Genomic DNA, 12,997 nt, shown 5'->3' with positions numbered 1-12,997 from the left:
GGACAGAAGCCATCTACAGCCTGGTGTGGGGGAGGGGGGGTCTGGACTTCACAAGACCATCCACCCTGTTTGCTGCATGTGCTTCTTAAATTCTTGAGAAAGAGACAGGGAAGGGTAATAATGCAGCTCCTTTTCACTACCAAGATCCTCTACTTGGGAAATGTGGAATGGTTACAAATCATGAATCTTGCTAGCATCTCTTGGGACTCCTAAAGGGAGAAAGTTCCGATTCAGAAAACACCAAGGTTCTCAAAATAGAATGGGGGAGCTGGTTGAAATATGGGAAGGAAATAATTCATAGGGGAGGACAGAAAAGGAAGCAGAGGTCAGGCCAATTGCATATACTATAATGACAATAAAGAAGGAATAAAAAAAGTGGTTTGGGCTGCAGTACATGACTTTATAATCTTAGGACTTCTACACAGTACATGTCCCTACCCCTTTCCACACATTTACTATACAGTTGTTATAACCAAAAACAATTTTAAACTGTTGTTAAAATCATTGCTTAAATACCCCTTATGTAATGTTAACACTGACTATGTGTCCTTAGTTTTGCATTTTTCTACATTTGTACTTTATTCTTCTTCACCAGTCTTAACTAGAAGTAGAACAGCAAGGATCCACCTATTAATATAACAGATGTCAATAACTTATGTTTGAAGCACCTGAGCAAACAAGTAAAAACAATCAATGTCAGATAGACAGGAAGACAGATGACAAAGCAGATATCTGAAGGACTGGCTCCAGGTAGACAATACTCAGGAAGTTATCCACCAAAGCTGTCACGGTCAGCCGTAGTACTGGTAAGATAGGCAAACACCACCTGTGCTAAATGTGGTTAGGCCGTCAGACCAGTGTTAGCCGTGGAAGAGAAAGGAGCCAATGCTTGCAGCTTTGGTGTCAGAGACAGGAGCAGGAACTCTCAGAGGGGTTTCTAGTCTCAATGCATTAGTAGCACCAACCGACAAATCAAAATCTATGGAAAGAAATTATAGAATACCAAAAAGAAGTTGAAAAATACACAAGAAGAGGCCCAGTGAGCATGAAAGACAATTGGGGTCCTCACTGTGGAGTCCACTAAAACCAGGAAAGTAATTCTAAGACACTTGCTCTGCAAGTACTTAATCATACAATTTTGGTACACAGGGCCGAGAGAAGCAGCAAACAGCAAAAGCAAGAAAGAACATCTTTGTATGCAGTCTCAGAATTGTCCCCAATACATACACAGGCTTCTTGAAAATCATGCGGTTCTCCTTTTCTGAATATTGTCAGAGACATGTTATGGTTTTCCAGACTTCTATGCAGAAAAAAGGAGGAGAAAAGTATTGATTTCCCGCCTGGAAAGAAAGCATTGTGGGCTTTCCAACAACTTCAGCTTCATCACTAAAATTAACACAAGTGTTGGTATTTTACACAGACCTTAAAAGATATTAACATTTTGTTGTGCCTATCTGCAAGTCATACTTGCCTGTTGCAGGTACACGAAGGAGGAAGACAACTTGAAGAAATAAGGATAGATCTAGGCCCAGAGTTAAAGCAGGAGTCATTAGTAATATGCAATGAGAAGGCATCTACAAAGGTTAAATGTAGTCAGCAGCAAAAGGAATAATTATTCTCAATTTTTAAGATATGTCCTTGCATAAAGAAGAAATAATAGAAATAAATTCAATAAAGGCAGCCCAATGTTATTTCTCTCAGTCTTGATATTTTCCTTGTGAGAAATAACTAGTGAAAGGTGTTTAAGGTGCATCACGGGATAGGGAATAACTTGACAATCTGGAATGTGTTACCTGACAGTGAGTCCTAATACCTCTGGCAATAAGTTATACTAGTCACTGAAGATAAGACTTCTTCATTATCACATTACATAATGGTGTGGTATGCAATAATCACATCCCTCTACCATATTAATTCAAGAGATTATTCATAGGTTCATAGTAGGCTATCTGCCCTAGGGCATTTATAAGCCGAGCCAGAACGTGTTTGGCTTTCGCCACCCATTTTAAATTTATTTTGCTATGCCCTTTTTTGAGGTTAGTTTACTGTGCCTTTGTCTAACAGTGACACAGAAGTGATACCCGGGGTAAACCTACGATCTCCCATCCACTCATCAAGATTCCTCTTGAAGAGAGTCAATGAGGGACTCTGCCTAACCTGGACTGGGATTTTATTCCAGAGTGAAGGGAGCCTCTGGGTTATGAATCTGTCCCTCCAGCATGTCCTATTTATTTCAGTGCTGAGGTTCAAGTCTCTCGAGCGCGTAGCTCGATGGAATTTGGAATTTCTGAGGTGCAGCGTGTCCATTAATTCCGGGTTGGACATGGCTTTATACGTCAGGCACAGATCGCCTCTAAACAGGCGGTATGCCACTGATCTAGATGTGAATCCCTTCATGATTGGGAGGGTGGTCTAATGGTTAAGGTGTTTGCTTTACAAACACAAGGTGCAGGGTTTGAGTCTCACAAGGAATAATTGGCTAAGCTTAAAATAGCTCGCAAGGGCAGCTAGCTTAGTACTAATCTATGAACCTCTATTAGGTGGGCTATATAAAATGTTTTTCTAACCACTTTGGCCACGTGGTTGTCAAATGAGAGATTGCTATCAACTTGGGTCCCCAGGTCCCTAATTACTTCTTCTGTACTTAATGGATTACCACCTATGTGGTAATTTGTGGGCACTTTGTTTTTGTCAAAGGGGATGACTATACACTTTTTGGCATTTAGCTTGAGGCCATGGCTCTGGCACCAGTTGTCTGTATCTATGAGGCCCTTTTGGAGGATGGTTGTGTCGGCTGGAGAGTCGATTATGGCATGCAGTTTGCAGTCATCTATGAACTTGGTCAGCCACAGTCCTTCCGTGTTGGCCTGTACCTCCGAGAAATATATACCGAACAAGAGAGGTCCCAGGACTGAGCCTTGTGGGACACCACTTGTAACTGGTTTGGAGTCTGACATGGCTCCAGCAATTCTAACCATGTGGGTTCTGTCCTTGAGCCAGTTTGCAATCCATCTAGTGACATAGGGGTTTATATTTAAGCTGGTGAGCTTATCTATAATGCCCGAGTGGGGTATTGTATCGAAGGCTTTTGCGAGGTCCAGGTAGGCTGTGTGGACCACCTTCTCCCTCGTCAATGGCCTTGGTGACTGTTTCAAAAAAATCAACCAGGTTTAAGAGGCAAGATCTGCCCTTAACAAAGCCGAACTGGGTAGGATCCAGTGTCTGTAGGTCCCCAATATCTATTTATGAGGTCCATGATGATCCTTTCCATAGCTTTGCAGACCAAGCTAGTCAGGCTTATGGGGCGATAGTTTCCAGGATCTGTTGAGACACCACCTTTATGGAGAGGGACCACTGTTGCTGTACGCCACTCTTTGGGCACATATCCTGTAGTAAGGCTGAGATTGAACAGTAGTTTTATGTTTGGGTTTAGCTCTTCTTGGAGTTCATGTAGGACGCAGCCCAGGACACAGTCTGGTCCCATTGATGCTGTGTTTTTTGCTTTGGAGAGGGCGGCTCTTACCTGAGCATCTGAGATGTCAGGGGGGCAGCACTCTGCTGGGATAGATATTTGTCCTTTTGCTGGGGGGGGGGGGGAGAAGTTTGCGCTGAGCCTGTCAGCTAGGATGTTGGCAATGTCTGTGGGTTCGGTGTATTTTTTTGTCATTTTGGACTAATTCTGAGCATATCTGGGAATTACCACCCAGGTTCCTAACATAACTAAAGAAAGCCTTGTGATTATCCTTAGTGTCCTGTGCAATTTTTCTCTCGAAGTTGGCCTTAGACAATTTTAGGAGTGCCCGTAGTTTTTTGCTAATACTGATCAGTGATGCCTTCCCTTTTTGGGATTTTGCTCAATCATTTAGTAGCTTCCTCCTTCTATTGTATAGTTTGTTTATGGCTGGGGTCCACCAGACAGGACGTCTGCCTTTGGAGGATTGGGTCTTGGTTTTATTTGGGATCGCATGATCCATGCATTCCTGAAGGTATTCATAGAATGCGCTTATAAAGGATTCTATGGTCTGGGCCATATTTTCCACAGGCCCGGGCTTTGAAGGATTCCACCTCAGTTTTGAGGAGTGTGAAATTTGCTTTAGAGAAGTTTTTCACTGTGGTTTTCTGGGCAGGGGTTGGGGTCGGGATGTGAATATCCAGTGAGATTAGTTTATGGTCTGATCTTACCAGTGAGGGATACACTTCTGGTCTGGAGCATAGAGTCCCCATGTTGGTGATGATCAGGTCCAGTATGTTTTCCCCGCTTGTGGGAGTGGTAACAAGTTGTTCCATAGCATTTGAGTTTATAAATTCTAGGAACCTTTGGGCTAGGGTGTTGGAGCTAGAGTAATGCTCCAAGTCTATGTTTGGGTAGTTCAAGTCGCCCAATATAATGGTGTTTGGAGAGATCATCTTATTTTCCAGTGTTCTCAGGAAGGCCGAGTGGGGTTCCTTGGTTTGGGAGGGTGGTCTGTAGCAGGCTATAAACTGGAAGGCAGTTTTACCCACTGTTAGTTGCACATGGATGGTCTCTGATGCTTCGTGCTTTGACACCATCCTGGAGGTGTGGGTATCTTTGATGAATATCGATACTCCCCTTCCTTTTGTGGTTCGGTGCAAGTTTTGGGGCCGAAAAGCATGGTATGAGGTATAACCTGGTAGTGCTTGGGAGCTTTCGGGAGCCCTGAACCAGGTTTCTGTTACTGCACAGATATCGATGTTGTCCATGCTAAAGAGAGTTTTGAGTGCGTGCATCTTGAGGTTTAGACTTCTGGCGTTGAGTAGCATTACTCATAATTTCTTATCCCTTGTGATACCTATGGAGGTGGGTTTGTCTTTTGAGCCTTGCCTAAAAAAGGCACTATGGGGGTAGCAAGAGCCTTTGCCAATATCCGAAAGCCCAGGGGTGACAGGTGCAAGCCATCCCTAGCGAAGCATCGTGGCTTGTCGAGCATATTATCCCAAGCTGACAGGCATTGGATCCCCTTTGAATGACACCAGTACTTAAGCCAATTCCTCCTTCAGGCCCTGTGACAGAAGATGTAATGCACTAAAATTTAAAATCTGTAGAAACCTTGTTTATAGTAATATGTTATTTACATAGATTCTCACCACACAGCAATAAAGAATTACTCTTAAAAGGATAAGGTGCTCTTCAATAGATAAAAATACAACACCCTCTTCACAATTCTAGCAGACCTGCAGCATTTCACAAAGATAGCAAAGCTAGTAAAACACACCACCTGTTCGGAAGATGCTATTAAAAATAAGTATTCTTAAAAGGTTATCCCACAGAGACTACAAACCACCAAAGTGTGGTCACCCTCAACCAAAAAAAATATTTCCTGGCTAAGGACCTCCTGAGAATCACTCTCTAAAGCTGTATTCTGTCTGACAGGCTCACTCAGCTTGTAGCAGAGACCAATGTAGGATGCCAATAAATGTATGCAACCATAAGTAACTCACAAATATTTTTCTGAACTAAAGCTTTTCATTTCTCCTACTAACAAAGCAGCCAAACGACACAATTTGTGCTCTGCAACAATGAGAACTGATGTACTGCAAAAAAATTATCCACCCAATTTTAATAAAGCTCTAACATAACCTGCACGAGAAATGTTGCTGTGGAGGAAAAGTTGAAAGCATAACTGCTTCTGGAGGATCAAAGAGCCAGCAGTACACCAAGTTCTCTGACTTACAGCAGCCACAACAGAAACAACTTCACACAACAGATGTGACATTTCAAACAGCCTGTATGCACTGGTGAGGATGGCTTGCGTACAAGCAGTGAATCAGCAGCATTAGTTTTCTCAGCACTACACTTGATCAAAACTTTTAAAAGAACTGTCAAGTCACAATGTTGCTGCATCACTTCCAAGTTTATTAGTTAATGCCTTGCTGTGTTAAGAGCTCTTATGCTGTGAGCATTCAGCTGAGGCATTGTCTATGGAGAGTCAAGCAACTCAACCAGCTGGATAAGCAAAGGTGGGCAATCATCTGCGTTACCATAAGGAAAAAAAATCAAGTGTCTCAGTGAAACTTCCAGACAGATGTTTATAAATCTAGAACTTCCAATTTTCATATAAACATTAAGCACTTTGCTATGCTAATTATAGCATGAACTGTGCAAAAGTAAACCAACTCCATCATTTTATATTAATATTCAGTGTTTGTTATACACATTATCAAAAATAGAAAAGAATACAAAATTAGACGTTCCTCAACAACTTCATCTGTTCCTGTGCAAAACAGATGGCAAGCCCCATATAATCCCATATTATAAATTCAGGAACAATGTCACAGAAGCACTACTCAGCTTTCTCCTGTTTGATAATGTGAACTGCTATCCAACATTCCCTGCTCAGTGCGCTATTATGACTGCAAGGTAATCTCTTTACATACTGTTTCTGGTCCTGGCCATAGCAACGGTACTTTGAAAAACAAAAGATAGAAAGATATGTTGTATAGCAAAATACTTTTGTTGCAAAATTACTACTTCACTGTCTAAGGATGTTTCTCTATGTGAGCTTAGCCAATTTTTTTCAGTAATTTGCAAAGAATTCCCTATGTTTTTCTCCAGCAAGAGAAATACAATGAGTCCACAAAGCTAATTTTAGTGTACCAGGAGAAGGTCATTTCCACCAGGATTAAGAGGTATGACTAATGAATTTAAGAGTTACCCTACATAACCAAATGAAGTCACATGCAAGTGTTACCAGACACTGACACAGTGGGGAAGGGAAAGCAAGATACCTATAAACCTAAGCAAACATCACAATAATGGAGCCAGAGATGAGAACAAGAGCTCACAACACAAAGCTAGAAAGCAAAATACTCAGCTGACACGCAAGTAGTTTTCTAAGGAGGTAATGGTTTCAAAAGTAGGCAAGAAAATGCAAAAATGCATATAACTGACATATAGCAATTTTTACACTAGGAAGAAAAAACCCAAATATTGTCAGAAGCTGAAACAAAAGTTAGGGAAATGGCAGACTAGTTCAGCCAACCTGTCATCTGCTGTCAAAGTCTGTATTTCTGTGTGGTTAAAAGTGCTTCCTATAGACGAAAATTACTTTTGGATTATCTGTCAAAACAATTCAGAGATTTTCATGGTAACATCCTTGTCCTGTCCAACATTACCATGCTTACTGTGTAGAACTGAATGTGTTTCTACAAAAGATGTTTTAAGGCACAGTAAGGCATCTATGAATAAATGAAGAGAATATTGGTGGTGATTACTTTTTAATCATGAGAACTGTAAAAAGTTCAAGATGAAGCCTTTGTAACTCAAAGACAGAGCTAAACACAAAGTACAGGTTGTTGATTTTAATCAAATAGATAAGTCCCACAGAACAGAAATGGAACAAGCAACTAGGAACATGGGACAGCTTAGGGAAATAGTCTGCAGAAGAATTTGCAACAAACTGCTTTAAAAGGCTACAGCTAAGTAAACATGTTTATGATCAGGAAACGCCAATTTATACTAATATTAGTGCATAGAATTAATCCTATAAGTTGCTAAACATATTAATTCTGCAGCTCTAGGATTTATTACCCCAACGTTTTTTTTCACTTACTATGCAACACTGAAAAGTTAACTGCCAAGATGGTGCTCTTAGGCATCAAATGAACAGTGAGCCAGAACCCACACAAGAAATATAAATACAAAACATTGCAGTAGAGGACTGTGAAAAAAGAAGCATTAAATAAATACACACACACACACACACACACACACACACACACACACACACACACACACACACACACACACACACACACACACACACACACACACAAAAAAAAGAATCTAGTCCTGATGCTACAGCATAACAGATCCACACTAGTCTAGGAAAAGTCCAGGTTAGGACACAATGTGCTCCTAAAATACAGCAAATGTTGTGATTCGGAAATTGGGCAGCAGCTGTGAACATGGAGCAGTAAAGTGTGTTAGCAAAATTGTATGAAACAGTGGATAAAAAAATGAGGAAATAGGGTAAGTAATAAAAGCAATAAATACAACTTAAGGCATGTCAGAAATAGGGGATAAAATATAGTAATAGGAAAAGCAATAAAAGCATTCAGTACTGGCAACTTTGAACATGCTGCTCTCTTGACTAATACCTCTGGAAAAACTGAAATTCAGAAACTTTTTTGGAGACGTGGGGAAGAATAAGTCTGACAGAAAAGAAAAAAATGTATACAAATAGCCTGAGGTAGTGACCAACATGAGATGTAATAAGGCTTTGCTAACCTTGCAAGAAAAATGAGAGCAGCTCTGTTAATTTATTTCAAGCAGAGCGAAGGATGAACCAGAAGAGAAAAAAAAGGACATTCTCATCTTACCATGGAATACTCCATATACTTTAGAATGCATTAAACAAAGCATGCGCATACTGAAATGTGTTGCTGTTTCACACATTGTTTATTTTTTTAGGCTGACTACACTTACATGTATCTTATAATTTTACAAACTCACACAAGATCCATGTCGCATCCCATATAATTTCCATTTAAAACAAAAAATATTAATTTTGAGTTAGGAAGAACACCAAGTTGACCAAACTTTTACTAGTCAATAACAGCACTTCGAAGTATTCTGTTATCTCCACAGATTAAAATATGAAAGACAAGATAACAAATTCAACATTACATTATCAGTGTCAGTAGCGCAACAGGTAGCACACTCGCCTTTGGTGCTGCAAAACCAGAAGACTGTGTTCAATTCACACTCCAAGTGATCGGTTTTGCTAGTGCAAGTCCTTCAGATGAGATTTTAAACCCTGGTCCTGTCAACTTGAGTTGAGCAGGTCAGGTGGATGTAAAAGATAATGTGGCTCCTATCAAAAAGGGTACAGAACGTTTCCCAATGACCTGGCTAAATATTTCCTAGTAGTATACATTCCATCTTTGATCTCCCTTAAAAAGAGGCCATTAGCTTAGTGACACTGAAAGGGTCAAAGGATAACCAAGAATAAAACATTACAAGAAAACAGGAAGTAAAAATGGAAACCTTACCTTCTTGAACCCAGAAAATGTTAACATCACTTGAAGTTTCAGTCTTGCTTTCTTCCCAGTTACCATCTTGTTTTGCCCAAGCAGAAACAGAACAGGAATAATTTCCTCTGTCAGAGTCCTCACTCCACTGTATTCGGAGTGTGAAACTTGTGCTTTCTGGTTTAGAAACAATGATCAGCCCTTTGTCGACTCGGTCCCTGTACTTATCCCCAGTGAGTACTGTAAAGTCCCTCTTTACTGTTGCAATGAGGTCTCTTGTAGCAGTCTGATCAGCAGGCAGCATGGGTGTGAAGTACCAAGAGGCAGTTAGAAGGGTATCATCCGCATTCTGTAGGTCAGAAACTGTGCACTTTAGTTCAGCAGGCTCTTCTGCAAATGTTGGTATTGTAGAGGTAGTCACTTGTACTTTAAATGTGGGTTCTAGAAAACAAAATCAATCAATAGTGACAAAAAGTAAGAAAATGAAACACATTGCAAATAACTGTATGAGCCATGCAGTTATGGCTCAACAATAATAGGACATCAACACTACTGCCAGTAACTGCTGAACCAACCACTGCTACTTTCCTCAAAAAGTGTATTCGCTCAAAAGGTATTCACTCCATTGATGAACGTACTTAGAAAAAAATAAATATCCTACCATAAATTTAATTTAGTCAAAACTGAACAAATACAAAAAATTATCATAAGTGGTCTAAACTGTGCAGTAGATACATAGAATTAGAGCTGTTAAAGCGTTCATGACAATCAGAGTTTAATAACTGATGTTGTTCAAGTTTGTCCAAGTTACTCTTAGATAAACTACCAATATTCAACTAGAGCAGCTCAAGTGGTTAGACTAAATAACAGCACAAAAAAGTTGGCATGCCCAAAAGACCAGTGACATTTCACACCCTCACCTAACTCCCCAAAAAACTGCAGCTGCTCATAGACATCTCTGATACTACTCAGTAACTACCAACTATACACTGTCTGAGGAAAGGGGTACAAATGGAAGCCCTGTGAGTGAAGAATCTTTTTTTTTTTTTTTTTTTTTTTTTTTAAACTTAGGCATACCCCTAATCTGCAATCTACCCTTAGTCCCACAGTAAAAGGACTACTTGAGTAGTTACCTCATACAGTAGTTGATTCTGCAGTCCACCTGTCCACCCCCCCTTACCCATTTTGCACATGGGGTCAAGGTGTCACTTCAACAGTGACCATCATCAATACAAAAATATATTTAAAAAAATTCTATCAAAAATAAATTCATGCCCAAGAAATATTTTATTTTATGAACCACTATTTTATTGTCGTGGCACTAAACTTAGGACTTCACTATCAAATACCACAAATTGCAACAGCCCATAAATATTACCAAAGATGAAAAACAAGCAAATTGTGTAAAACAAGAATAGTGACATGACTAAAGAAAAATTAAGCAAATTTAATTTTAGCTCTGTTACTTAAGCTCATCTATCCAAAATTGCAGAACATAATAACCAAAAATAGATACATAACTTAATTAGAACAGAAAAATATGATTGCATCTGAACATAACTAGTGTATTATATGCCCAAAATATGGATGCCAAGAAATTCAGCTCAAGAATGAAGGTGAATCTCTGCATCTATGTCACAAACGCATAAAAATTCTTTATAGTGCATGAACCTTTACTTGCTCCATGTATTACCAGTTACAGGTAGGGAAATGACAGTGTAGGAGCGCAAAGTGCTTTACTGGCTTTGAGAGCCAGTAAAACATTTAGTGCTGTCAGAAACACATCAGCATACCTCTCATCTCAATTGCTTAAGAATTCTTGACAAATCCACCCCCTCCCCCCCAAAAAAAAATATCAGGTGGGAGAAAGGATCAAAATCAGAGTCCAGTTTAAAATACTGCACTAATTCAAAATGTTAACAGATTTTGCTTTAAAATGCATTTTCTGGACAACAAGTATGACACACTTATGTCTGACGCCAACAGCCACTTTAATCCACAGCAGTCTAACAGAAAATCAAAAATTATACATGGGACAGGGCAAAATATGAGGCAAAAGTGGGGACATTTTAGATATGGACAACAAAGTGCTACTCTTTAGAATTAATGGCTTTTAAAACTTGGTGGACACTTTGTTCTGTCTCAATTTCTCCTTGCAGGTATGGTAAAGTGAAGTTCTAACAACTTTTAAAAGTTTTTACCTCTTGCCTTTGTTCTTTGCCAGCTAGCACTGTCTGCTGATTGTCCCTAGTCTGAGACTCAATCTTAATAGGACTTAAGGGTGCTTAACAAGGTTTTGTTAAGCACGCCTAAGCAGTGTTAAGGCTGGGTCTCACTACAGACACCGTTAACAAGTTCAACTTTTTTTCTGATTTCGGAGTGTGATTGAGTTGTTCCATGCAGTACAAGTAAATTAAGCTGAAGAATATAAGTGCAACCCTTTATTGTGAAAATCATGTAAACCAATGGGGTTGAATTAAGATTTCAAGTGTGTTCCTTGTCATTTACAACTGATGATGATGATGAGAAAAAGAAGGCCGCCATATTAACACTGTGAAAGCAATCTACTAAGTAACTGGCTGGTTTTGTATTCTTTTTAAACCAGCATCATTAAAAGCAGTAAACATATTTGTGTCAAATTTAACAGTCTTCACATTGTAATAACCTACTAGTTAGAGGAGACTCCTCCTGCAACCTTCTCAACAGTATAGCACGGCATCTTATTGCCATGATCTCCTAAAATTTTTGATCGTATGTTTCTGAAGTATGCCATGCCAACTTTAAGAAAATATAAGCCTCTCCAAAATCAGTATGTAAACATGCACAATATTGTGAATTCCAACATTTCAAAAAAAAAAAATAAACAGAGCTTTTTTTTATGAAAAAAAATTCTAAAACTTGCTGCTATGCTTCTAAAATATTTTGGAGGATGGAGGGTTTAAATCCCCTGTACTACCCACACCTCTCCTTCTTACACAAATTGTGAAATTCCTGGGGTAAAGAAAATGATGAGTGTTCAGACAATTTCTGTACTTAAAGTCTTGTTTTTCTGAGGACTGCACTTACATTCATTGGATTTTCAACATGCACCCACTTTATGATGCTTATGACTACTGCTACACAGAGTAGGTCGACTGGGCTTCTATTATACCCTATTAATCACCATGCTAGTTAGTCCTTTATGCTAATAATCACTGCAGATTATTATGGCATTACTTGGGAAATTAAACATGCTGAGTGCCTGCAGTAGTATAAGAGATGTATTCCATGCCAGAAAGTGCAACACTGGTGTTGTGCAGATCTCTGTCTCCCCTCAAAAATACTAAATGCTGCAGCATGCCCTTTACAGAATTCAAAACTGTCACCTGTCATAAGCAGCTATGGCTTATTTGTTAGTTTAACCAGGTAAGTGGGCTGCACTAAACAGCCTTACAAGTCTTGCCCCAGGTCGAAGGCATACACAGAAATAGGGCTCACAATACAAGCAACATAACATATACAAATACAGCTCATGCAGGAGAATGAAAAACACCCTAAAGTTGTAATGATATGAAGAATAAAACAAAGTCAGATAAGGTTTACACAAATACATAGGTGAGATGTACACGGTAAACAGGTGAGTGAAGGAAGCAATAAAAGGTAGTTTTATGCTGCACTGTCACTAATAAATAAATAAATCAAATTCAGCCTTTAAAACCACACATACTAGGGGTTTTCGAAGTCTGTTTAGAGAAACTGTTGGGAATAAACTGCATTATATAAAACATCTGCATAGTTTCATTTTAGCCTTTAGGCAGAGTTAAATTTCAGTTAGGTAATTAACAACAACATATATGAACATGCAAGCTGAGCAAACAACAAAGCTACGACGTGGAGAACATTTTAGTTCTTTCATTATGGGAATAGACTAAAGACATTACACAGCTACAAGTAAAAGGCCTAATCATTTGTCTTTGCCCAAGTTTTTTTTTTAAAGCAGATTTGTCTATAAAATTATTCCCACCCT

General features: G+C 39.3%; 1 protein-coding gene across 1 annotated transcript in view; it reads right to left on the bottom strand.

Annotated features, from left to right (window-relative positions):
- Window positions 1-9,432, bottom strand: part of PTGFRN (prostaglandin F2 receptor inhibitor) — a gene marked incomplete at its 5' end in the record, with an annotated part of 905,906 nt that extends 896,474 nt beyond the window's left edge. The window contains 1 exon segment of the mRNA XM_044071529.1: window positions 9,013-9,432. Within this exon segment, the coding sequence (XP_043927464.1) occupies window positions 9,013-9,432 (420 nt within the window).
- Between the last annotated feature and the right edge of the window lie 3,565 nt (window positions 9,433-12,997).

The sequence above is a fragment of the Protopterus annectens genome, chromosome 5.part0 (assembly GCF_019279795.1).
Source record: "Protopterus annectens isolate FY-2018-M chromosome 5.part0, PAN1.0, whole genome shotgun sequence".
Lineage (NCBI taxonomy): Eukaryota > Metazoa > Chordata > Ceratodontiformes > Protopteridae > Protopterus > Protopterus annectens.
The sequence above is the reverse complement of the archived record's forward strand: the minus strand, read 5'-3'. Positions and strand labels throughout refer to the sequence as shown.